Raw genomic sequence first — 25426 nt, forward strand, 5'->3', positions numbered from 1 at the left:
TCAAGATTTATACATGAAATAATGAATTTAACAAACCGTCGAACTGGTTGTTCCGAAATAAACAAAAACGGCCCAGATCAAAGAAGACTTTGACCTGATAGGTAGCATACCAATAATTGATGATTTCTGGACCTTTAACTGCTTCAGGATAGGTAACTCTAGAGATAATGATTGAGACATTGATCTGTAGAATGCAACTTATATATATTTTAGAGGTTGTGGTTTACTAAAATGTGGTTATTACAGATTTCTGCTGGGTAGAACAGGACATGTGTGAAGTACAACTACAGGTCTTTAACCCTCTCCCGGACGAACTCCCCATACAACAAATGGTAAGTATATATAACCCACTCCGGGACGAACTCCCCGTACAACAGATGGTAAGTATATATAATCCTCTCCCAGACGAACTCCCCATACAACAAATGGTTAGTATATATAACCCACTCCCGGATGAACTCCCTGTACAACAGATGGTAAGTATATATAATCCTCTCCCAGACGAACTCCCCATACAACAAATGGTTAGTATATATAACCCACTCCCGGATGAACTCCCCGTACAACAGATGGTAAGTATATATAATCCTCTCCCAGACGAACTCCCCATACAACAAATGGTAAGTATATATAACCCACTCCGGGACGAACTCCCCGTACAACAGATGGTAAGTATATATAACCCTCTCCCAGACGAACTCCCCATACAACAAATGGTAAGTATATATAACCCCTTCCCGGACGAGCTCCCTATACAACAAATGGTAAGTATATATAACCCACTCCCAGACGAGCTCCCTATACAACAAAACTCCCCATACAACAGATGGTAAGTATATATAACCCTCTCCTGGACAAACTCCCCATACAACAGATGGTAAGTATATATAACCCTCTCCTGGACAAACTCCCCGTACAACTGATGGTAAGTATATATAACCTACTCCCGGACAAACTCCCTATACAACAAATGGTAAGTATATATAACCCACTCCCGGACGAACTCCCCGTACAACTGATGGTAAGTATATATAACCCACTCCCAGACGAACTCCCCATACAACAAATGGTAAGTATATATAACCCTTTCCCGGACGAGCTCCCTATACAACAAATGGTAAGTATATATAACCCACTCCGGGACGAACTCCCCATACAACAAATGGTTAGTATATATAACTCCTCTCCCGTACGGGCTGTCTGGACGAGTTTCCCATACAACAAATGGTTAGTATATATAACCCACTCCCAGACGAGCTAACTATGCAACAAATGGTATGTAAAATCTTCCTCAAACTCTGGCCCACTTTCATTTACAATCAAAACTTCTCAGGAAAGTCTGACAAACAAAATCTCTACACTTTTAAGCCAATACTATGGTAAACCTTCCATTTTTTGTGATATCTTCAATTTTGCGTTTTTAGGTCACCTGAGACAAAGTCTCAAATGACCTGTTCTAATCGCCTTTTGTCCATCGTCGTCCGTCGTGTGTTCGTAAACAATTTACATTTTTGACTTCTTCTCAAAAACCGCTGAAGCAATTTCAATGATATTATAAACAAACCGTCTAAGGCATAAGGCCAATCAAAATTGTGAAATATAAGACCCCCACCCCCAGGGGGCTGTGGGAGTGGCCAAAAGGGTAAAATTGACTAAAATTTCAAAAATCTTCTCACTGATGTTGTAGAATCAAATACTCTTCATAGACAGAAAGGTCTCAAGGCCCTCAATAAAAATTATGAATTATATGACCCTGGGGTCTCAGGTTTCCCCTTGGGAGGGGGTTAAGTTTACTATAGTTTATATAGTGAAAACACATTTTGGAACATTATTTGGTCATTTATAATAGAAAATTAGTCAAATGTTGTCAGAATTATCCCTATGAGATGGCCATTGAATCCTATTCACAAATTTTCCATGACTGACCCCCAGGGGCCTTAGGGGCAGGGCCAAAAGGGGTCAAATAGGCTAAAACTTCAAAAATCTTCTTTGGAACTCTGGACCTGGTAGAATCAAATACTCTTCATGGATGGAGAGGTCTTAAGGTCCTTAACAAAAATTGTGAATTTGAGGAAATGAGTCAAACAGGGTTAGAATAATTAGCCTGAAATAGCATTTCAACACCATATCCATATTGGTCCTGGCTGACCCCCAGGGACCAGATTGGTGGGGCCAAAATGGGTCAAAATGGCTAAAATTTCAAAAATCTTCTTCTGAATTCACAGGTTTGATGGAACCAAATAATCTTCATAGATTAAAAAGTGAAATTTATAAAATCACTGACACTGACTGACTTCTAGTTTGGTTTTGTAGTTTAACGTTGGCAAAGTAAATTGGAATTTTAAGCATAAGGTTTGGTAACATAATACACACACTATCAAAATGAAAAACAAAAAATAAAAATTTTATTACGAAGGTTCAACTTTAAAGTTTATTCTTATTTGTAAATACTTTTTACAGATTTAAACCAACTTTGCAATGCTCATTCTGTATCAGCACTCAGGTGACCGTCAAGGCCTCTTGGGCCTCTTGTCTTGCTTAATTACCTTTTCTTAGCAATTTAATTTTGCAATTTAGAATCTACTGTACTTAAGCCTGGCATATTTTTGCAGCAATTTATTTTCACGATTTTTACTAGCCAGGCATAAATGTAAAATTTATAAATATATTGTTTTCTTTAACTCAAAATAGTGTAAATATTGTTTCTTTGTCCTCATTAAACTTTTCAGTATATGTTATTAACTTGTTTAATAAATTACATATCACATAGCCACTCATGAAACTGTAGAATGTGTTTTTCTTGTTTCAGTCGTTAACGACAGATGGTGTAGACATCGAAGCTTACCCTACAAATCCAACCCTACCTGCTGAGTCGGGTCCAAATCTAGTCAAAATCCTCAGTCGACCCCGATCCTCAGGTGACCTTAGTATCCTAGGTTACAGGACTCACCTACTAGGGATGCAAAGTCAGTGTCGGCTACATGACCTTCCTGACCTTCGTGACCTTAGGACAACAGTGACTGTAATCCCGGCCCTTCCTCAGATCACATTGACAGCCTCACTTCCAAAAGTCGCGACCTTCATCTCTGTCGGCAATGGTGCTAATGTGGTAACGAGTGGAACAGCTTCCATTTATGCAGGTCAAAGGTCAGTTGAAAGCTAGACTTGAAGTTCGATATTTTCTAAAAGAAAACAATTGATACATAAATTACGAACTTTCTTACCTAAGTGTAAATGTGCTATATTCGTCTTTCGAACTGAAGTCAGCCTTTTCCTTTAAATATCGTCTTTTTGACAATTTTAAGGTCTTAACATTTGAGTTTATAGTTCAGTGGTGTTTTACCAGGAGACCACAGAGGCAGGAAACTTACCTTTATGAAAATAATCTGTAGTAGACATAGCATGTAAGTAATAGTATACATCAAAGTTAGAATGTGAAAAAGTAATGTGTTTATGTTCTATATGACATTTGGATAGGAATTCTTGGAGACGTGTATACCAAACAACCGTGTTGGTGTATAGTTTCTCTAAAATGACCTCTATGTGTGTTCCAGTAAGGAGTGTATGATCACTATACGTAACACCAGTAACCAGCCAGTAGAGAAGATCACAGTCAGCCTTGATTCTCACCCTGACCAGAAAGGTTGGTAACTTAAATCAAACATTTACCATATTTAGCATCTATAAAGCAACAGTTTTTAAAGTAATTTCATAACATTTCCACTTATTTGGAAATCTTCCGATGTGAAAACAGTCAGTTTCATCTCAGTTTATAGAAACGAAAGCATTATTTGGTTATAGTCCTAGAAATGAAAGCCTGTATTAAGATGAGGTTATTGTGTTCATTTACCTTTTGTTGTCAGAGTGGTATGTCCTCGTTACTTTCTAATGTTATGTCTTCAGTACTTTCAGTACTTTGATTTATTTTCAGAGCTACAGTCCAAAGTTTTCCAATGGAGCCAGGAGAACCTTGATGCTCAACTTCCTCTCCAACCTTCTGGCCTCGTCTGTTTTACTGTCTGTATCTATGGTTACTCCGACTTCCTGTCCAGTAAAAGTGTCCGTAGTAGTAAGTAAACCTTTAAAAAAGTGTCCGTTGTAGTAAGAAGAACTTCTGTTTGACTCTGTGATTTACTTGTAATAGGTTTATATAAAGAATATACCAGCTGAAGATTGTACTAACTGCTTTGATAAAAGTTTTAAAGATCAGGCGTTTTTACTATGTATCTATTTGACAATTTATAACAAACTCTTAAAAAGTCTTATACTCTAGTTTCTAGTTGTGTGAATTTGGTTTTTTATCCTCACAATTGTAAGAAAACTAAATTTGATACTATGATTAACAGTAACATTCCTGCAACAGTGATTATTACTATGTTGGTATCAAATTTATGCTTTTGATAGTGTTCTTTTCAACACCTCTGAAATAAGATAACTGAAAAAACTACCTTTTTCTACTGTTACAGGTTCACAGTCATCAGAACACTCTAATTCAGATGAGTATGACTCCATGGTAAGTCTAACATCAATAAGATAAAGTCAGCCTGTTTATGTATAGTACCGACCACAGTCATCAGAACACTCTAATTCAGATGAGTATGACTCCATGGTAAGTCTAACATCAATAAGATAAAGTCAGCCTGTTTATGTATAGTACTGACCACAGTCATCAGAACACTCTAATTCAGATGAGTATGACTCCATGGTAAGTCTAACATCAATAAGATAAAGTACTCTAATTCAGATGAGTATGACTCCATGGTAAGTCTAACATCAATAAGATAAAGTCAGTCTGTTTATGTATAGTACCGTTCACAGTCATCAGAACACTCTAATTCAGATGAGTATGACTCCATGGTAAGTCTAACATCAATAAGATAAAGTCAGCCTGTTTATGTATAGTACCGTTCACAGTCATCAGAACACTCTAATTCAGATGAGTATGACTCCATGGTAAGTCTAACATCAATAAGATAAAGTCAGCCTGTTTATGTATAGTACCGCCACAGTCATCAGAACACTCTAATTCAGATGAGTATGACTCCATGGTAAGTCTAACATCAATAAGATAAAGTCAGCCTGTTTATGTATAGTACCTGACCACAGTCATCAGAACACTCTAATTCAGATGAGTATGACTCCATGGTAAGTCTAACATCAATAAGATAAAGTCAGCCTGTTTATGTATAGTACCATTCACAGTCATCAGAACACTCTAATTCAGATGAGTATGACTCCATGGTAAGTCTAACATCAATAAGATAAAGTCAGTCTGTTTATGTATAGTACCATTCACAGTCATCAGAACACTCTAATTCAGATGAGTATGACTCCATGGTAAGTCTAACATCAATAAGATAAAGTCAGCCTGTTTATGTATAGTACCGTTCACAGTCATCAGAACACTCTAATTCAGATGAGTATGACTCCATGGTAAGTCTAACATCAATAAGATAAAGTCAGCCTGTTTATGTATAGTACCGTTCACAGTCATCAGAACACTCTAATTCAGATGAGTATGACTCCATGGTAAGTCTAACATCAATAAGATAAAGTCAGTCTGTTTATGTATAGTACCGTTCACAGTCATCAGAACACTCTAATTCAGATGAGTATGACTCCATGGTAAGTCTAACATCAATAAGATAAAGTCAGTCTGTTTATGTATAGTACCATTCACAGTCATCAGAACACTCTAATTCAGATGAGTATGACTCCATGGTAAGTCTAACATCAATAAGATAAAGTCAGCCTGTTTATGTATAGTACCGTTCACAGTCATCAGAACACTCTAATTCAGATGAGTATGACTCCATGGTAAGTCTAACATCAATAAGATAAAGTCAGTCTGTTTATGTATAGTACTGTTCACACAGTCATCAGAACACTCTAATTCAGATGAGTATGACTCCATGGTAAGTCTAACATCAATAAGATAAAGTCAGTCTGTTTATGTATAGTACCGTTCACAGTCATCAGAACACTCTAATTCAGATGAGTATGAATCCATGGTAAGTCTAACATCAATAAGATAAAGTCAGTCTGTTTATGTATAGTACTGACCACAGTCATCAGAACACTCTAATTCAGATGAGTATGACTCCATGGTAAGTCTAACATCAATAAGATAAAGTCAGCCTGTTTATGTATAGTACCGTTCACAGTCATCAGAACACTCTAATTCAGATGAGTATGACTCCATGGTAAGTCTAACATCAATAAGATAAAGTCAGCCTGTTTATGTATAGTACTGACCACAGTCATCAGAACACTCTAATTCAGATGAGTATGACTCCATGGTAAGTCTAACATCAATAAGATAAAGTCAGCCTGTTTATGTATAGTACCGTTCACAGTCATCAGAACACTCTAATTCAGATGAGTATGACTCCATGGTAAGTCTAACATCAATAAGATAAAGTCAGCCTGTTTATGTATAGTACCATCACAGTCATCAGAACATCTAATTCAGATGAGTATTATGTAACATCAATAAGATAAAGTCAGCCTGTTTATGTATAGTACCTCACAGTCATCAGAACACTCTAATTCAGATGAGTATGACTCCATGGTAAGTCTAACATCAATAAGATAAAGTCAGCCTGTTTATGTATAGTACCGACCACAGTCATCAGAACACTCTAATTCAGATGAGTATGACTCCATGGTAAGTCTAACATCAATAAGATAAAGTCAGCCTGTTTATGTATAGTACTGACCACAGTCATCAGAACACTCTAATTCAGATGAGTATGACTCCATGGTAAGTCTAACATCAATAAGATAAAGTCAGTCTGTTTATGTATAGTACCGTTCACAGTCATCAGAACACTCTAATTCAGATGAGTATGACTCCATGGTAAGTCTAACATCAATAAGATAAAGTCAGCCTGTTTATGTATAGTACTGACCACAGTCATCAGAACACTCTAATTCAGATGAGTATGACTCCATGGTAAGTCTAACATCAATAAGATAAAGTCAGCCTGTTTATGTATAGTACCGTCACAGTCATCAGAACACTCTAATTCAGATGAGTATGACTCCATGGTAAGTCTAACATCAATAAGATAAAGTCAGTCTGTTTATGTATAGGTCACAGTCTCAGAACACTCTAATTATGATAAAGTCAACTCAATAAGATAAAGTCAGTCTGTTTATGTATAGTACCGTTCACAGTCATCAGAACACTCTAATTCAGATGAGTATGACTCCATGGTAAGTCTAACATCAATAAGATAAAGTCAGTCTGTTTATGTATAGTACCGTCCACAGTCATCAGAACACTCTAATTCAGATGAGTATGACTCCATGGTAAGTCTAACATCAATAAGATAAAGTCAGTCTGTTTATGTATAGTACCGTTCACAGTCATCAGAACACTCTAATTCAGATGAGTATGACTCCATGGTAAGTCTAACATCAATAAGATAAAGTCAGTCTGTTTATGTATAGTAGTCACACATCAGAACACTCATTCAGATGAGTCATCATGGTAAGTCTAACTCTAATTCAGATGAGTATGTCATCAGAACACTCTAATTCAGATGAGTGATCCATGGTAAGTCTAACATCAATAAGATAAAGTCAGCCTGTTTATGTATAGTACCGTTCACAGTCATCAGAACACTCTAATTCAGATGAGTATGACTCCATGGTAAGTCTAACATCAATAAGATAAAGTCAGTCTGTTTATGTATAGTACCTCACAGTCATCAGAACACTCTAATTCAGATGAGTATGACTCCATGGTAAGTCTAACATCAATAAGATAAAGTCAGCCTGTTTATGTATAGTGACCTTCACAGTCATCAGAACACTCTAATTCAGATGAGTATGACTCCATGGTAAGTCTAACATCAATAAGATAAAGTCAGTCTGTTTATGTATAGTACCGTTCACAGTCATCAGAACACTCTAATTCAGATGAGTATGAGTATGGATCCATGGTAAGTCTAACATCAATAAGATAAAGTCAGTCTGTTTATGTATAGTACCGTTCACAGTCATCAGAACACTCTAATTCAGATGAGTATGACTCCATGGTAAGTCTAACATCAATAAGATAAAGTCAGCCTGTTTATGTATAGTACCGTTCACAGTCATCAGAACACTCTAATTCAGATGAGAGTATGACTCCATGGTAAGTCTAACATCAATAAGATAAAGTCAGTCTGTTTATGTATAGTACCGTTCACAGTCATCAGAACACTCTAATTCAGATGAGTATGACTCCATGGTAAGTCTAACATCAATAAGATAAAGTCAGTCTGTTTATGTATAGTACCATTCACAGTCATCAGAACACTCTAATTCAGATGAGTATGACTCCATGGTAAGTCTAACATCAATAAGATAAAGTCAGCCTGTTTATGTATAGTACCGTTCACAGTCATCAGAACACTCTAATTCAGATGAGTATGACTCCATGGTAAGTCTAACATCAATAAGATAAAGTCAGCCTGTTTATGTATAGTACCGTTCACAGTCATCAGAACACTCTAATTCAGATGAGTATGACTCCATGGTAAGTCTAACATCAATAAGATAAAGTCAGCCTGTTTATGTATAGTACCGTTCACAGTCATCAGAACACTCTAATTCAGATGAGTATGACTCCATGGTAAGTCTAACATCAATAAGATAAAGTCAGCCTGTTTATGTATAGTACCTGTTCACAGTCATCAGAACACTCTAATTCAGATGAGTATGACTCCATGGTAAGTCTAACATCAATAAGATAAAGTCAGTCTGTTTATGTATAGTACCGTTCACAGTCATCAGAACACTCTAATTCAGATGAGTATGACTCCATGGTAAGTCTAACATCAATAAGATAAAGTCAGCCTGTTTATGTATAGTACCGTTCACAGTCATCAGAACACTCTAATTCAGATGAGTATGACTCCATGGTAAGTCTAACATCAATAAGATAAAGTCAGTCTGTTTATGTATAGTACCGTTCACAGTCATCAGAACACTCTAATTCAGATGAGTATGACTCCATGGTAAGTCTAACATCAATAAGATAAAGTCAGTCTGTTTATGTATAGTACCGTTCACAGTCATCAGAACACTCTAATTCAGATGAGTATGACTCCATGGTAAGTCTAACATCAATAAGATAAAGTCAGCCTGTTTATGTATAGTACCAGTTCACAGTCATCAGAACACTCTAATTCAGATGAGTATGACTCCATGGTAAGTCTAACATCAATAAGATAAAGTCAGTCTGTTTATGTATAGTACCGTTCACAGTCATCAGAACACTCTAATTCAGATGAGTATGACTCCATGGTAAGTCTAACATCAATAAGATAAAGTCAGTCTGTTTATGTATAGTACCGTTCACAGTCATCAGAACACTCTAATTCAGATGAGTATGACTCCATGGTAAGTCTAACATCAATAAGATAAAGTCAGCCTGTTTATGTATAGTACCGTTCACAGTCATCAGAACACTCTAATTCAGATGAGTATGACTCCATGGTAAGTCTAACATCAATAAGATAAAGTCAGCCTGTTTATGTATAGTACCGTTCACAGTCATCAGAACACTCTAATTCAGATGAGTATGACTCCATGGTAAGTCTAACATCAATAAGATAAAGTCAGCCTGTTTATGTATAGTACCGTTCACAGTCATCAGAACACTCTAATTCAGATGAGTATGAGTCCATGGTAAGTCTAACATCAATAAGATAAAGTCCTGTTTATGTATAGTACCGTTCACAGTCATCAGAACACTCTAATTCAGATGAGTATGACTCCATGGTAAGTCTAACATCAATAAGATAAAGTCAGCCTGTTTATGTATAGTACCTTCACAGTCATCAGAACACTCTAATTCAGATGAGTATGACTCCATGGTAAGTCTAACATCAATAAGATAAAGTCAGTCTGTTTATGTATAGTACCATTCACAGTCATCAGAACACTCTAATTCAGATGAGTATGACTCCATGGTAAGTCTAACATCAATAAGATAAAGTCAGTCTGTTTATGTATAGTACCGTTCACAGTCATCAGAACACTCTAATTCAGATGAGTATGACTCCATGGTAAGTCTAACATCAATAAGATAAAGTCAGTCTGTTTATGTATAGTACTGACCACAGTCATCAGAACACTCTAATTCAGATGAGTATGACTCCATGGTAAGTCTAACATCAATAAGATAAAGTCAGTCTGTTTATGTATAGTACCGTTCACAGTCATCAGAACACTCTAATTCAGATGAGTATGACTCCATGGTAAGTCTAACATCAATAAGATAAAGTCAGCCTGTTTATGTATAGTACCGTTCACAGTCATCAGAACACTCTAATTCAGATGAGTATGACTCCATGGTAAGTCTAACATCAATAAGATAAAGTCAGCCTGTTTATGTATAGTACCGTCCACAGTCATCAGAACACTCTAATTCAGATGAGTATGACTCCATGGTAAGTCTAACATCAATAAGATAAAGTCAGCCTGTTTATGGTATAGTACCGTTCACAGTCATCAGAACACTCTAATTCAGATGAGTATGAATCCATGGTAAGTCTAACATCAATAAGATAAAGTCAGCCTGTTTATGTATAGTACCGGTAGGCTAACGATCCAGATAGAGAAATGTGTGTTCCCTGACCCTGGTCCGGAGCTGGACGTAGCTGACCGCCTACAGATGACCAAGCCCCCTCCCCCAGTTATCTCCCACTACAGTCAACATCTGGACAAGTTCATCCACATCCTCTGGACCATGGTATCCTTGTCACAAACAATCATTTATTAGGTGGAATCTTCTGCTGATCCCCTGGAGAAAGGCACTCAGTTTTCCTATATTATACCTTGGCCCTTTAGTAAAACAAAATTATCCAACCTTTAATTTCATGTCTATTGTAGGAATATGATTCTTATACTTTTGACCAACGTATTCTTTAACTGATTGAATAGTTTCCTATATTTTGACCTTTGATCTTCATCAAAGAAAATGATAAGATAGCCTCTAATTTCATGTCGATGCAGAAATAAAATTGCATTAAACTGTGTGAAATATGAGATTAACAATTCTGTTAATTTTTCTAAACTGGGTGTCATTGGGACCACAGTTATTTGGCCAGAATAGACAGGTTCCAGATTATATAGTTTTTAGGTCACCTGAGACAAAGTCTCAAGTGACCTATTCTAATCGCCTTTTGTCCGTCGTCGTCCGTCGTCCGTCGTCCGTCGTCCGTCGTCCGTCGTGCGTCGTCCGTCGTGCGTCGTATGTCCGTAAACAATTTACGTTTTCGACTTCTTCTCCAAAACTACAGAAGCAATTTCAATGAAATTTTGCACAAACCTTCTAAGGCATGAGGCCAATCAAAATTGTGAATTACATGGTCCCCCACCCCCCCAGGGGGCTGTGGGAGGGGCCAAAAGGGGTAAAATTGAGTAAAATTTCAAAAATCTTCTTCTCTACTCACAGATGTGGTAGAATCAAATACTCTTCATAGATAGAAAGGTCTTAAGGTCCTTTACAAAAATGTGAATTATATGACCCTGGGGTCTCTAGTTTCCCCCTGGGGAGGATGTTAAGTTTACTATAGTTTATATTGGGAAAACACATTTTTGAGCATTATTTGGTCATTTGTAATAGGAAATGAGTCAAATGTTGTCAGAATTATCAGTATGAGATGGCCATTTAATCCTATTAACAAATTTTCTATGACTGACCCCCAGGGGCCTTAGGGGCAGGGTCAAAAGGGGTCAAATAGGCTAAAACTTCAAAAATCTTCTTCTGAAATTCTGGAAATGGTAGAATCAAATACAAATTTTCATAAATAGTAAGGTCTTGAGGTCCTTTACAAAAATTGTGAATTATATGACACTGGGGTCTCACGTTTCCCCCTGGGGAGGGGGTCAAATTTACTATAGGTTATATAGGGAAAACACATTTATGAGCATTTTTTGCTCAATTTTCATTGGAAACGAGTCAAACTTGGTTAGAATTATTAGCCTGAGATAGCATTTTAACATCATATCCATATTGGTCCAGGCTGACCCCCTGGGGCAGAGGGGCGGGGCCAAAAAAGGGTCAAATAGGCTAAAACTTCAAAAATATTCTTCTAAAATTCTGGATATGGTAGAATCAAATACACTTTACAGATGAAAAGGTCTTAAAGTTTGTTTTATAAAAATTGTTAATTATATGACCCTGGGGTCTCATGTTTTCCCTTGGGGAGGGGGTCAAGTTGTACTATAGTTTATTATATAGAAAAAACACATTAATGAGCATTTTTTTGCTCAATTTTCATAGGAAATGAGTCAAACTTGGTTAGAATTATTAGCCTGAGGATAGCATTTATTTAATATCACATCCACATTGGTCCTGGCCAACCCCCTGGGGGCAGAGGGGCGGGGCTAAGAAAGGGTACAAATAGGCTAAAACTTCAAAAATCTTCTAAAATTCTGGAAATTAGTAGACAACAAAAACAAAAATAATTATAGATGGAAAGGGTCTTACAGGTGTTTTATATAAAATATTGTGAATTATATGAACCTTGGGGTCTTCACGTTACCCCCTGGGGAGGGGGTCAAGTTTACTATTAAGTTTATATAGGAGAAAAACACATATTAATGAGGAATTTTTTTGCTTATATAGTTTTATTACTGAAAGAAGAAAATACAATAAAATTATGCAGGAATAGACAAGACTCCAAATTAGACAAGGGTTAGGTTTTACAAGTTATACACACTAACATACCATAATAATGTTGAGTTCAATATCAATATTACACAATGACACATCATGTAAATACCATAGAAATAATGGGGTAAGGCGCCGCGGCTGTCCCCTAGCATTGTATCACGTTCCACCATGGAGACTGAGGTATTTATTACTCATAGACTGTGTGATAAAAATTATATTAATGGCAGAAGAAAATCATCCCGTATTGAGCCTTGACTTGTGTATCCAGTGTGGTACAAAGCATTGTGGTAAGATGGGGACAGAACATCTGACATGGTCACAACCACAGCTAGATCTCATCACAGTCTCCCAGGTGTCCTGGAGTAAGTAGTCCACATTATTAGGGGGGAAATTCTACAGAATTTACTCAACTTTGAAATAATAATTATTACCATGACTTTTGTGCATGTTTTATTGCCAAATGCCTTTGTGAAATTTAGATGTTGTTTGACTAAGCACTTTAGAAAAGCAGTTGAGCACTTATCAACTTTTGACGCCTTGCAAATATTTCTGTCATTTTAATGATTGAATTTGGTATTTTTTAAACACACACACACACACCATTCTTATATCATTTTCCATGTATTTTAATTTTAGATAATTTCATTCAATAATTTTGGTTTGCAACTCAAGCCAATGTATACCATGTACTATATTTCAACATCATATAAGCAGTTTGAGTCTTGATATTGATTACTAACAACATTATCCATCCGATCATTTTACAGACGTCAGTGTAAACGACCAGTCCTGCTCAGCCCATTCCATACCTGTGGTGTGTACTGGTACAGTCGTCAACATCGAAATCCTTATCACCTTCCGCTCTGGTGAGTGTCAAATGTCCCCAGTAGAAACGGTACAATAGTAATATTGTTATTGTTTCAGGTAACAGTGAAATAACTTATTCTCACAGCATGTTAATTTTGTGTTTTCATGCCTCAAAACATTTTAATGGCGATCATAAAACACTCAATTGTACTTGTGCTTGAACCTTTTTTGCAGCCATATGTTTTTGCAAATTATCTGCTTGTGAAATATATGGAAATAAATCAATTGTGAAAATATGTTGATTTACAGTATAGGGAAATGATGGCTCACTAGAAAATTATGTACCATCATTAACACATAATGCAGACATTGGCGATTTCACTGTTCCTGTGATAATGACACCATGAAAATACTTCTGAACAGCTGCATTTCCATTTTAAATATTCTTCTTTAAGTATTTGAGAGAAACATAATCAAAGAAGGGCATGAAAAGTGGAATGGACTCAAATCAATTTTGGAATGAGATAATTGAGATATCCTTCGTCCACTTGACCTTAAAATTCATATAATCTGTAATCATGTGTGTTCTTGTATATTGCAGGTGTATCCTACACTAGTGCTGTGCTGACAGTCAGCAGTCCACTGCTGACTGACCACACCTCTGTCCACTCCTGGGATACAGACCAAGTTACCGTTTTAGGTTCACAGTCGTACCAAATAGCCAAGGTAATTTGTAAGGATCTCGGTTGTACCAAATAGCCAAGGTAATTTGTAAGGATCTCAGTTGTACCAAATAGCCAAGGTAATTTGTAAGGATCTCAGTTGTACCAAATAGCCAAGGTAATTTGTAAGGATCTCGGTTGTACCAAATAGCCAAGGTAATTTGTTAGGTTTAGTCGTACCAAATAGCCAAGGTAATTTTGTAAGGATCTCAGTTGTACCAAATACCAAGGTAATTTGTTAGGTTTACAGTCGTACCAAATAGCCAAGGTAATTTGTAAGGATCTCAGTTGTACCAAATAGCCAAGGTAATTTGTAAGGATCTCGGTTGTAACCAAATAGCCAAGGTAATTTGTAAGGATAGCCTCATTTGTTAGGTACCGTACCAAATAGCCAAGGTAATTTGTAAGGATCTCAGTTGTACCAAATAGCCAAGGTAATTTGTAAGGATCTCGGTTGTACCAAATAGCCAAGGTAATTTGTTAGGTTTACAGTCGTACCAAATAGCCAAGGTAATTTGTAAGGTTCAGTTGTACCAATATAGCCAAGGTAATTTGTAGGATCTCAGTTGTACCAAATAGCCAAGGTAATTTGTAAGGATCTCAGTTGTACCAAATAGCCAAGGTAATTTGTAAGGATCTCGTTGTACCAAATAGCCAAGGTAATTGTTAGGTTACAGTCGTACCAAATAGCCAAGGTAATTTGTAAGGATCTCAGTTGTACCAAATAGCCAAGGTAATTTGTTAGGATTACAGTTGTACCAAATAGCCAAGGTAATTTGTTAGGTTTCAGTCGTACCAAATAGCCAAGGTAATTTGTAAGGATCTCAGTTGTACCAAATAGCCAAGGTAATTTGTAAGGTTTGTACCAAATAGCCAAGGTAATTTGTAGGATCTCGGTTGTACCAAATAGCCAAGGTAATTTGTTAGGTTTACAGTCGTACCAAATAGCCAAGGTAATTTGTAGTTCAGTTGTACCAAATAGCCAAGGTAATTTGTTAGGTTTACAGTCGTACCAAATAGCCAAGGTAATTTGTTAGGTTTACAGTTGTACCAAATAGCCAAGGTAATTTGTAAGGATCTCAGTTGTACCAAATAGCCAAGGTAATTTGTAAGGATCTCAGTTGTACCAAATAGCCAAGGTAATTTGTAAGGATCTCAGTTGTACCAAATAGCCAAGGTAATTTGTAAGGATCTCAGTTGTACCAAATAGCCAAGGTAATTTGTAAGGATCTCAGTTGTACCAAATAGCCAAGGTAATTTGTAAGGATCTCGGTTGTACCAAATAGCCAAGGTAATTTGTTAGGTTTACAGTCGTACCAAATAGCAAAGGTAATTTGTAAGGATCTCAGTTGTACCAAATAGCCAAGGTAATTTGTAAGGATCTCAGTTGTACCAAATAGCCAAGGTAATTTGTTAGGTTTACAGTCGTACCAAATAGCCAAGGTAATTTGTAAGGATCTCAGTTGTACCAAATAGCCAAGGTAATTTGTAAGGATCTCAGTTGTACCAAATAGCCAAGGTAATTTGTAAGGATCTCGGTTGTACCAAATAGCCAAGGTAATTTGTTAGGTTTACAGTCGTACCAAATAGCAAAGGTAATTTGTAAGGATCTCAGTTGTACCAAATAGCCAAGGTAATTTGTAAGGATCTCAGTTGTACCAAATAGCCAAGGTAATTTGTTAGGTTTACAGTCGTACCAAATAGCCAAGGTAATTTGTAAGGATCTCAGTTGTACCAAATAGCCAAGGTAATTTGTTAGGTTTACAGTCGTACCAAATAGCCAAGGTAATTTTGTTAGGTTTACAGTCGTACCAAATAGCCAAGGTAATTTGTTAGGTTTACAGTCGTACCAAATAGCCAAGGTAATTTGTAAGGATCTCAGTTGTACCAAATAGCCAAGGTAATTTGTAAGGATCTCGATTGTACCAAATAGCCAAGGTAATTTGTAAGGATTCAGTTGTACCAAATAGCCAAGGTAATTTGTAGGATTCAGTTTACCAAATAGCCAAGGTAATTTGTTAGGATCTCGGTTGTACCAAATAGCCAAGGTAATTTGTAAGGATCTCAGTTGTACCAAATAGCCAAGGTAATTTGTAAGGATCTCAGTTGTACCAAATAGCCAAGGTAATTTGTAAGGATCTCAGTTGTACCAAATAGCCAAGGTAATTTGTAAGGATCTCAGTTGTACCAAATAGCCAAGGTAATTTGTTAGGTTTACAGTCGTACCAAATAGCCAAGGTAATTTGTAAGGATCTCAGTTGTACCAAATAGCCAAGGTAATTTGTAAGGATCTCAGTCGTACCAAATAGCCAAGGTAATTTGTAAGGATCTCAGTTGTACCAAATAGCCAAGGTAATTTGTAAGGATCTCAGTTGTACCAAATAGCCAAGGTAATTTGTAAGGATCTCAGTTGTACCAAATAGCCAAGGTAATTTGTAAGGATCTCGGTTGTACCAAATAGCCAAGGTAATTTGTTAGGTTTACAGTCGTACCAAATAGCCAAGGTAATTTGTTAGGTTTACAGTCGTACCAAATAGCCAAGGTAATTTGTAAGGATCTCAGTTGTACCAAATAGCCAAGGTAATTTGTAAGGATCTCGGTTGTACCAAATAGCCAAGGTAATTTGTAAGGATCTCAGTTGTACCAAATAGCCAAGGTAATTTGTTTGGATCTCAGTTGTACCAAATAGCCAACATGAAGGTAATCTGTTAGAAATTTTCATAACAATCATTAGCAAGAGCATTCAATTTGGCACTTTGATAGGTAGTTAAAATATGATGTTCTTTTATATTTTTCTCAAATAAATTACCTTTTTTTTTAATTTCAAGGTGACAGAGGAACTTTTTGAATTAGGCTCAGAGTATTAATCCTTGGCCAGGGAGTTCCTGGGATGGAGTACTGTAAACAAAATGGCTTTGATATATACTACCAAGGTTGTCAGAAATCAATATGAATTTTAAAAAAAATGATACTGATAATAATTTATGTAACTTACCAATGATTGTATAAATTGTGTCCTTACCAGGTGGATGGAGAGGACAGTGCCCGGTACAAGACGTCGTATCTTTTCCACTACAGCGGCACCTACAGGTTCAATGTCAAGTGTGTCGCCACAGCAACAGATGACCAAATCGACCATATATGGAAGTGCCATGATATACAAGTTCGTGTCATAGACGAGGAATGATTTATTAGAACAAAGATTACCTGCATTTCAGATTCAATTTTCTCTTTACACATTACAGAGTTATCTGCCCTTGTGCTTAGTTATCCATTGTGACATCATTACTTTGTGAGTATTTCTCTGTTTAATATGACAGAAGGCTTATAAACACATGACGTCACAATCATTACCAACCTGCAGGGGCAGGTAACTGAGTGAGTAATATGCAAATATAGTATAGTATTTCAAAACGTTGGTGCATTTTATATGATAAATATTGTTATTTCTAGTTAATTCCAAAAACCTGTCAAATTATTCAACTAATCAGTATAAAAATCTGTTTGGTTTCCAATTTTCTTTCTTTTTGGACTCTTAAATTTGAGTATGAAAAACACTTACGTGTCTCCAGCAAACTCTTGTGTTTGTAGGTATAACCTGGAATTTTCTGAAATACAGATATCTTTTTACGCAATAGAGTGATTGTGAGATGTGTGGCCCATTACAATTGTGATACTTAAAACGTTGTGATATTTCTTAGATAAATTACATGTGTTCATATGGAATTGTAAGATATATATTACTATATTGATTATGCATTTTAGATTGATTATCATGAATATGTACATATATGTCATGTAGAGTTATCTCCCTTTAACGATAGATATGGGTTGTTTCATCATTACACTACAAATTTACTCATGAATAAGACAATTTGAACACTACTATTTTATATTAATTGTATAACCTTGTGAACCTGCTTGTAAGGGGAGGTAACCCTGTAACAAAGTGATATAATAGAGCATTAGATGTAAATGTGATGTTTAAATATCTTCAGCCTGATTAAAATACAGATTCTTATTTTCATGCCTTTTTATAAAGGATGTGACATCATTAGAATTTGATTCACTTAAAATAGTTTCCAGAACCTAAAATACAGATTCTTATTTTCATGCCTTTTTATAAAGGATGTGACATCATTAGAATTTGATTCACTTAAAATAGTTTCCAGAACCTTGACAATGGTACACAGAATTTGTCCTGAATTACAAAACAATATACCGTAGTTTCCCTATAAAAGGTGCATCCTGTTATAAGGGCAACCCCACATTTTGCCAATAAATCTCTACTAATTTCATACATATTTTGTGGTAGACAATGACAACATCTTTGCAGGTAGCGATGAAACAATATTTGACTACACTGTTTGATGCATAGAACATGCGTCAGCGGTAGACTGTTTCATAAAAACATCCAAAAGTTGTCCCAAATAATGGCTCCTATACCAATTAACTAAACCCACTGCCGTTAGGGGAAATATGTAAGCTACATTTATTACCAAGCTGTGATGAAATGTTTTACCAATATTACCAGGTATGAAATAAACATTGGGAGTGAAGTATTAAAGTGTAAAAGTCACAAGGTCTTCATTAGATGTTGTCAGTCACAAGGTCTTCATTAGATGTTGTCACATCCTTTGTGAGGATGAGAATCTGTACTTAAATTAGTCTGAAAAACTGATTTCCTTCTCATACCTGGTGCATGAAGAAATGCTAGTGGTTCTATCTCAGGTTCTTGTGGAATTCATAGCACAGTGAATGTCAACAGAATTACACCAGTGAACTGTATCAATGAAATGTATGTGTTGTTCAATGATTATATTACTGAAAAAAACTTAACTAGTTATAGCAGAATATTTAGTTTGCACTGACATGGGCTCAATAACCATGCTTTCTAGTATTATCATTATCAGTGTATAATGTTAGCATAACACGCGAGGCGATTCTATTGTTACGTGAATAGACGACGGCATAGCAATGTGGGATCATGACCCCACTTTTGGCGGGATCATATGAATGACTCAATTCCAATCAGCTGTTCAATCTAATTCGTTGACGATGACGAGAGAGAGAAAAAATATGTGTATTTTAATAAAAAATATGCAGCTGCCGCGGGAATAAAAATATTCATTTACTTGAAAAACTGTAAATATAAGGAATATATTCGCCGGGGTTACATAATTTACACGTGCTCCATTATCATAATACCCTCATAACCTCAACAAAATAAACATATATTCCTTAAATGATTCATTTTAATTAGATACAAATTATGCATACTTCTGCAAGAGAGCTCGAATACACGAATACAATTTTTTGGATAATTTCACAAGAAAGTTTGAATATGAAAATTGCATAACTTTGCAAGAGAGCTTGAATACAAATTTAAATGTTTCGTCATTAATTGTATAAAATGTCAAGATGAAAGCTCAAGTCCTTGAACGTAAATTTATGTATTCACAAATATAATGACAATAACGAAGGTGGGAATATTGTGAGCACGAAAATTCAGTGGTTTATATCATTTGTACATGTGGCATTACTTTGTCTTAGAAGTTGTGAAATAATACCAGACCGAGTGAAATATTTCTGGAAATTCAGACATTTCATTGTATTGAGTGTTTTTAAAGTATAGCATAGATATATTGTGTGCTTCCGTTATGTTAATGTTGTTTTTTCTATCGACTTTATAGAAAACATAGATAGTTTTCTTTATATTATTTTTAAATAAATTTTCTAGATATGTCAACTGCTAGTTAAGTCAAATTGTTTTGTAGATATCGAGTCAGATAGTTGACTCCATTGGTGCTTTATTTGCATTGTTTGATATACCAAGTATATTGAATTTCTTCTCTTTATTTTGCATTTTAATTTATTTGCTACAATGAAATTTAAGGGCAGAAATCAAATCTGAGGGCATAAAAATATAACAAAGACAAATTTGCTTGATGTAATGGGTTTGAGGGCATGAAAATCTAAAAGAAAGATGTATTTATATTCTACAAGGAAAATAGAGGGCATGCAAATTTTAATATCATAATGAATCTATTTGTTTCATTAGAATTGGAGGGCATGAAAATCTTAAAAGAAAATATTTTCTCTTTAAGTCATCGCCTATTGATTAGGTCTTACGAAACAATACACACTTATGTTTAGGAGAACAAATTAATTGTCATGGTGGATTATAAGATATGCCTCTTTCCTCGTGTAAAAGTTGATTATACAGAAAAATACAGTTATAACGAATCTCTGGGAATCAATAATTTAGTATAGTTCCTTACAAATACACTTATTACAACGACTTGCAGAAAGATTGACAGCAAAAGAAAAAAAATATATAAGCATGAATTTGTAGCCATCATGTTTGTTATAACCTTGTTTTACTGTGTTTATCGACTGGGGCAATTCTGTATTTGCATATCACTGAGTTATCTGCCCTTGCAGGTAGGTATTGATTGTGACGTTGTGTGTTTGTGAGCGTAATGTCATACTTTTGGGAGAAAACGACGTAAATTGCTCTCACAAAATAATGATGTAACAATCAATACCAACCTGTAAGGGAGCTAACTTTGCAATATACAAAGATGGCATATATGGGTTAACGTGGTAATTTATTTAGGTGGGATTAATACATAGTGTCGGAATTATTCCAGGTTTTGAGAGCTCATTTTTTTCAGATTTCGTTACACTGTTTAGCCTCTTGTTGATATATTGTATCCTCGAGACTCCAGGGGTTACAATAACGTACGCTGTATATAATATACTAACCCCTATTGAGGATGTTGTTGTTGTTAGTTTAATATGGGAATGATGCAATATAATAACCTAGTTAGCGTAGTGCAGGTAGAGTGTGTATAGGCTGTATCACAATTCTGGTCTATTCACAGGTACTTCCCCTCTGTTTCATTCCACATCAACGGTTTTCGTTTATGCAGAATAACTGGTTCAACTGTTTGTAGAAGTAATTATTTCAAGTATAAATCCTGACCTGCAGACTCCAATACAGACCTATGAGGGCTTTGTCAAGACTCACATGAAAACAATAGATATCATCAGATCTTTCATTAATTCAAAAAACGAACGACTGTCAAACCACATAAATGAAATAGGCTCAGTACTGAATGAAATGAAGGGAAGTAACTCTGATAGAGGGATGGAGTGAAACAAAGGGAAGTAACTCTAATATGTTGGTGGCCACATTTGGGCCATACTTCGTGATAGGATAAACACAAGAATGTTTCTGATGCAGTGAAACAAAGGGAAGTAACTCTGATAGATCAGAAACATGATGACATTTAACATTTAATGTGTGTGAGTATTGTTACTAAATATATCGTATATATAAACCCCCTGATAGGTTCGTGCTAGAGGTCACCAGAGTCAATTTTTACATGAGATATACAGATCATGACAAAAATATCTCAAGAACAAATTTATTACTAGAGGTGGATTGACTACGCAAATTTCAATGGTATTACTTTGTAGCTCAAATTGTGTGTGGAAATTCAGATAGACTGCGTTAACTCCACAGGGTTTATAAAGGCCCTAGAAAATTACTTCATTTTGAGGTGTACTGGTACGTGTGCTTAGAATGATGGTCTTGTCCTTATAAAGTGCATTTTACCTATCATGCTTATGAAGTGCTTGTTTTTCATATTTTGATAACTAATTCATTCAAAATGAAATCAATAATTTAAAAAGAATCACTTCTTACTACTTTTGTCACTTTTCCAGATTTCAGGTAAAATTTATGACATTTTATTTTTTAGGTCTTGGAAAATTCTTTGAAATTTATTTCAAACAACAACCTTTTGTTACACCAGGTCTGTTTGGTTTGATAAATCAGTTTTGCTTGTAGTTTTCAATCCCTTTTTAGCTCACCTGGCCCGAAGGGCCGGTGAGCTTATGTCATGGCGCGGCGTCCGTCGTCCGTCCGTCCGTCCGTCAACATTTCCTTTAAATCGCTACTAGTCATAGAGTTCTGCATGGATTGTAACCAAATTTGGCCACAAACATCCTTGGGGGAGGCGAAACAGAACTTGTATAAATTTTGGCTCTGTCCCCCCCGGGGCAGGAGGGGCGGGGCCCAATAGGGGAAATAGAGGTAAATCCTTTAAATCACTACTTGTCATAGAGTTCTGAATGGAATGTAACCAAATTTGGCCACAAACATCCTTGGGGGAAGGGGAACAGAACATGTATAAATTTTGGCTCTGTCCCCCCCGGGGCAGGAGGGGCGGGGCCCAATAGGGGAAATAGAGGTAAATCCTTTAAATCACTACTTGTCATAGAGTTCTGAATGGAATGTAACCAAATTTGGCCACAAACATCCTTGGGGGAAGGGGAACAGAACTTGTATAAATTTTGGCTCTGACCCCCCGGGGGCAGGAGGGGCGGGGCCCAATAGGGGTAATAGAGGTAAATCCTTTAAATCGCTACTTGTCATAGAGCTCTGAATGGAATGTAACCAAATTCGGCCACAAACATCCTGCGGGGAAGGGGACCAGAACTTGTATAAATTTTGACTCTGGTTCCCCCGGGGGCAGGAGGGGCGGGGCCCAATAGGGGTAATAGAGGTAAATCCTTTAAATCGCTACTAGTCATAGAGTTCTGAATGGAATGTTACCAAATTTGGCCACAAACATCCTTGGGGGAAGGGGAACAGAACTTGTGTAAATTTTGGCTCTGGTCCCCCTGGGGCAGGAGGGGCGGGGCGCAATAGGGGAAATAGAGGTAAATCCTTTAAATCGCTACTAGTCATAGAGTTCTGAATGGAATGTAACTAAATTTGGCCACAAACATCCTTGGGGGAAGGGGAACAGAACTTGTATAAATTTTGGCTCTGATCCCCCGGGGGCAGGAGGGGCAGGGCCCAATAGGGGAAATAGAGGTAAATCCTTTAAATCGCTACTTGTCGTAGAGTTCTGAATGGAATGTAACTAAATTTGGCCACAAACATCCTTTGGGGAAGGGGAACAGAACTTGTATAAATTTTGGCTCTGACCCCCCGGGGGCAGGAGGGGTGGGGCCCAATAGGGGTAATAGAGGTAAATCCTTTAAATCGTTTCTTGTCATAGAGCTCTGAATGGAATGTAACCAAATTTGGCCACAAACATCCTTTGGGGAAGGGGAACAGAACTTGTATAAATTTTGGCTCTGGTCCTCCGGGGGCAGGAGGGGCGGGGCCCAATAGGGGAAATAGAGGTAAATCCTTTAAATCGCTACTTGTAATAGAGTTCTACATGAATTGTAACCAAATTCTGCCACAAACATCCTTGGGGGAAGGGGAACAGAACTTGTGTAAATTTTGACTCTGGTCCCCAGGGGGCAGGAGGGGCGGGGCCCAATAGGGGAAATAGAGGTAAATCCTTTAAATCGCTACTAGTCATAGAGTTCTGAATGGAATGTAACCAAATTTGGCCACAAACATCCTTGGGGGAAGGGGAACAGAACTTGTATAAATTTTGGCTCTGGTCCCCCTGGGGCAGGAGGGGCGGGGCCCAATAGGGGAAATAGAGGTAAATCCTTTAAATCGCTACTAGTCATAGAGTTCTGAATGGAATGTAACCAAATTTGGCCACAAACATCCTTGGGGGAAGGGGAACAGAACTTGTATAAATTTTGGCTCTGATCCCCCGGGGGCAGGAGGGGCGGGGCCCAATAGGGGAAATAGAGGTAAATCCTTTAAATCGCTACTTGTCGTAGAGTTCTGAATGGAATGTAACTAAATTTGGCCACAAACATCCTTGGGGGAAGGGGAACAGAACTTGTATAAATTTTGGCTCTGACCCCCCGGGGGCAGGAGGGGTGGGGCCCAATAGGGGTAATAGAGGTAAATCCTTTAAATCGCTTCTTGTCATAGAGTTCTGAATGGAATGTAACCAAATTTGGCCACAAACATCCTTTGGGGAAGGGGAACAGAACTTGTATAAATTTTGGCTCTGGTCCCCCGGGGGCAGGAGGGGCGGGGCCCAATAGGGGAAATAGAGGTAAATCCTTTAAATCGCTACTTGTAATAGAGTTCTACATGAATTGTAACCAAATTCTGCCACAAACATCCTTGGGGGAAGGGGAACAGAACTTGTGTAAATTTTGACTCTGGTCCCCAGGGGGCAGGAGGGGCGGGGCCCAATAGGGGAAATAGAGGTAAATCCTTTAAATCGCTACTAGTCATAGAGTTCTGAATGGAATGTAACCAAATTTGGCCACAAACATCCTTGGGGGAGGGGGAACAGACCTTGTATAAATTTTGGCTCTGACCCCCTGGGGGCAGGAGGGGCGGGGCCCAATAGGGGAAATAGAGGTAAATCCTTTAAATCTCTACTTGTCCTAGAGCTCTACATGGATTGTAACCAAATTTGGCCACAAACATCCTTGGGGGAAGGGGAACAGAACTTGTATATATTTTGGCTCTGATCCCCCAGGGGCAGGAGGGGCGGGGCCCAATAGGGGAAATAGAGGTAAATCCTTTAAATCGCTACTTGTCATAGAGTTCTGAATGGAATGTAACCAAATTTGGCCACAAACATCCTTTGGGGAAGGGGAACAGAACTTGTATAAATTTTGGCTCTGGTCCCCCGGGGGCAGGAGGGGCGGGGCCCAATAGGGGTAATAGAGGTAAATCTTTTAAATCGCTACTAGTCATAGAGTTCTGAATGGAATGTAACCAAATTTGGCCACAGACATCCTTTGGGGAAGGGGAACAGAACTGTGTAAATTTTGGCTCTGACCCCCCGGGGGCAGGAGGGGCGAGGCCCAATAGGGGAAATAGAGGTAAATCCTTTAAATCGCTACTAGTCATAGAGTTCTGCATGGTTTGTAACCAAATTTGGCAACAAACATCCATGGGGGAAGGGGAACAGAACTCGTATAAATTTTGACTCTGGCCCCCCGAGGGCAGGACGGATGGGGCCCAATAGGGGAAATAGAGGTAAATCCTATAAATCACTTCTTGTCCTAGAGTTTTGTTTGGATTGTGACCAAATTTGGCCATAAACATCCTTGGAAGAAGGGGAACAGAACTTGTATAAATTTTGGCTCTGACCCCCTGGGGGCGGGAGGGGTGGGGCCCAATAAGGGATTTAGAGGTTAATATTAAAATTCCTTCAGAAAAGAAACAATGAACCTGTATTCAGAACATTACTTGGCATTACAAACCAGGTGAGCGATACAGGCCCTCTGGGCCTCTTGTTCTTTAGGAACTTGGCTTCATGTGAGCAGG

At 37.3% G+C, this 25426-nt stretch overlaps 1 protein-coding gene across 1 annotated transcript in view; it reads left to right on the forward strand.

Annotated features, from left to right (window-relative positions):
- LOC138308777 (trafficking protein particle complex subunit 9-like) overlaps nucleotides 1-18785 on the forward strand; it is a 40752-nt gene extending 21967 nt beyond the window's left edge. Inside the window, exons 13-36 of the mRNA XM_069249793.1 lie at nucleotides 247-332; nucleotides 2810-3147; nucleotides 3555-3643; nucleotides 3932-4069; nucleotides 4467-4513; nucleotides 4903-4953; nucleotides 5383-5433; nucleotides 5767-5817; nucleotides 6153-6203; nucleotides 6617-6667; nucleotides 7168-7218; nucleotides 7607-7657; nucleotides 7893-7949; nucleotides 8381-8431; nucleotides 8682-8720; nucleotides 9054-9104; nucleotides 9439-9489; nucleotides 9724-9774; nucleotides 10237-10253; nucleotides 10588-10747; nucleotides 12945-13038; nucleotides 13444-13542; nucleotides 14085-14209; nucleotides 17231-18785. Coding sequence (XP_069105894.1) covers nucleotides 247-332; nucleotides 2810-3147; nucleotides 3555-3643; nucleotides 3932-4069; nucleotides 4467-4513; nucleotides 4903-4953; nucleotides 5383-5433; nucleotides 5767-5817; nucleotides 6153-6203; nucleotides 6617-6667; nucleotides 7168-7218; nucleotides 7607-7657; nucleotides 7893-7949; nucleotides 8381-8431; nucleotides 8682-8720; nucleotides 9054-9104; nucleotides 9439-9489; nucleotides 9724-9774; nucleotides 10237-10253; nucleotides 10588-10747; nucleotides 12945-13038; nucleotides 13444-13542; nucleotides 14085-14209; nucleotides 17231-17392 — 2012 coding nt within the window. The 3' untranslated portion in view covers nucleotides 17393-18785. The remainder of the gene's footprint in view (nucleotides 1-246; nucleotides 333-2809; nucleotides 3148-3554; nucleotides 3644-3931; nucleotides 4070-4466; nucleotides 4514-4902; nucleotides 4954-5382; nucleotides 5434-5766; nucleotides 5818-6152; nucleotides 6204-6616; nucleotides 6668-7167; nucleotides 7219-7606; nucleotides 7658-7892; nucleotides 7950-8380; nucleotides 8432-8681; nucleotides 8721-9053; nucleotides 9105-9438; nucleotides 9490-9723; nucleotides 9775-10236; nucleotides 10254-10587; nucleotides 10748-12944; nucleotides 13039-13443; nucleotides 13543-14084; nucleotides 14210-17230) is intronic.
- The last annotated feature ends 6641 nt before the right edge of the window (nucleotides 18786-25426 follow it).

This window comes from Argopecten irradians, chromosome 15, assembly GCF_041381155.1.
Source record: "Argopecten irradians isolate NY chromosome 15, Ai_NY, whole genome shotgun sequence".
NCBI classification, from domain to species: Eukaryota; Metazoa; Mollusca; class Bivalvia; order Pectinida; family Pectinidae; genus Argopecten; species Argopecten irradians.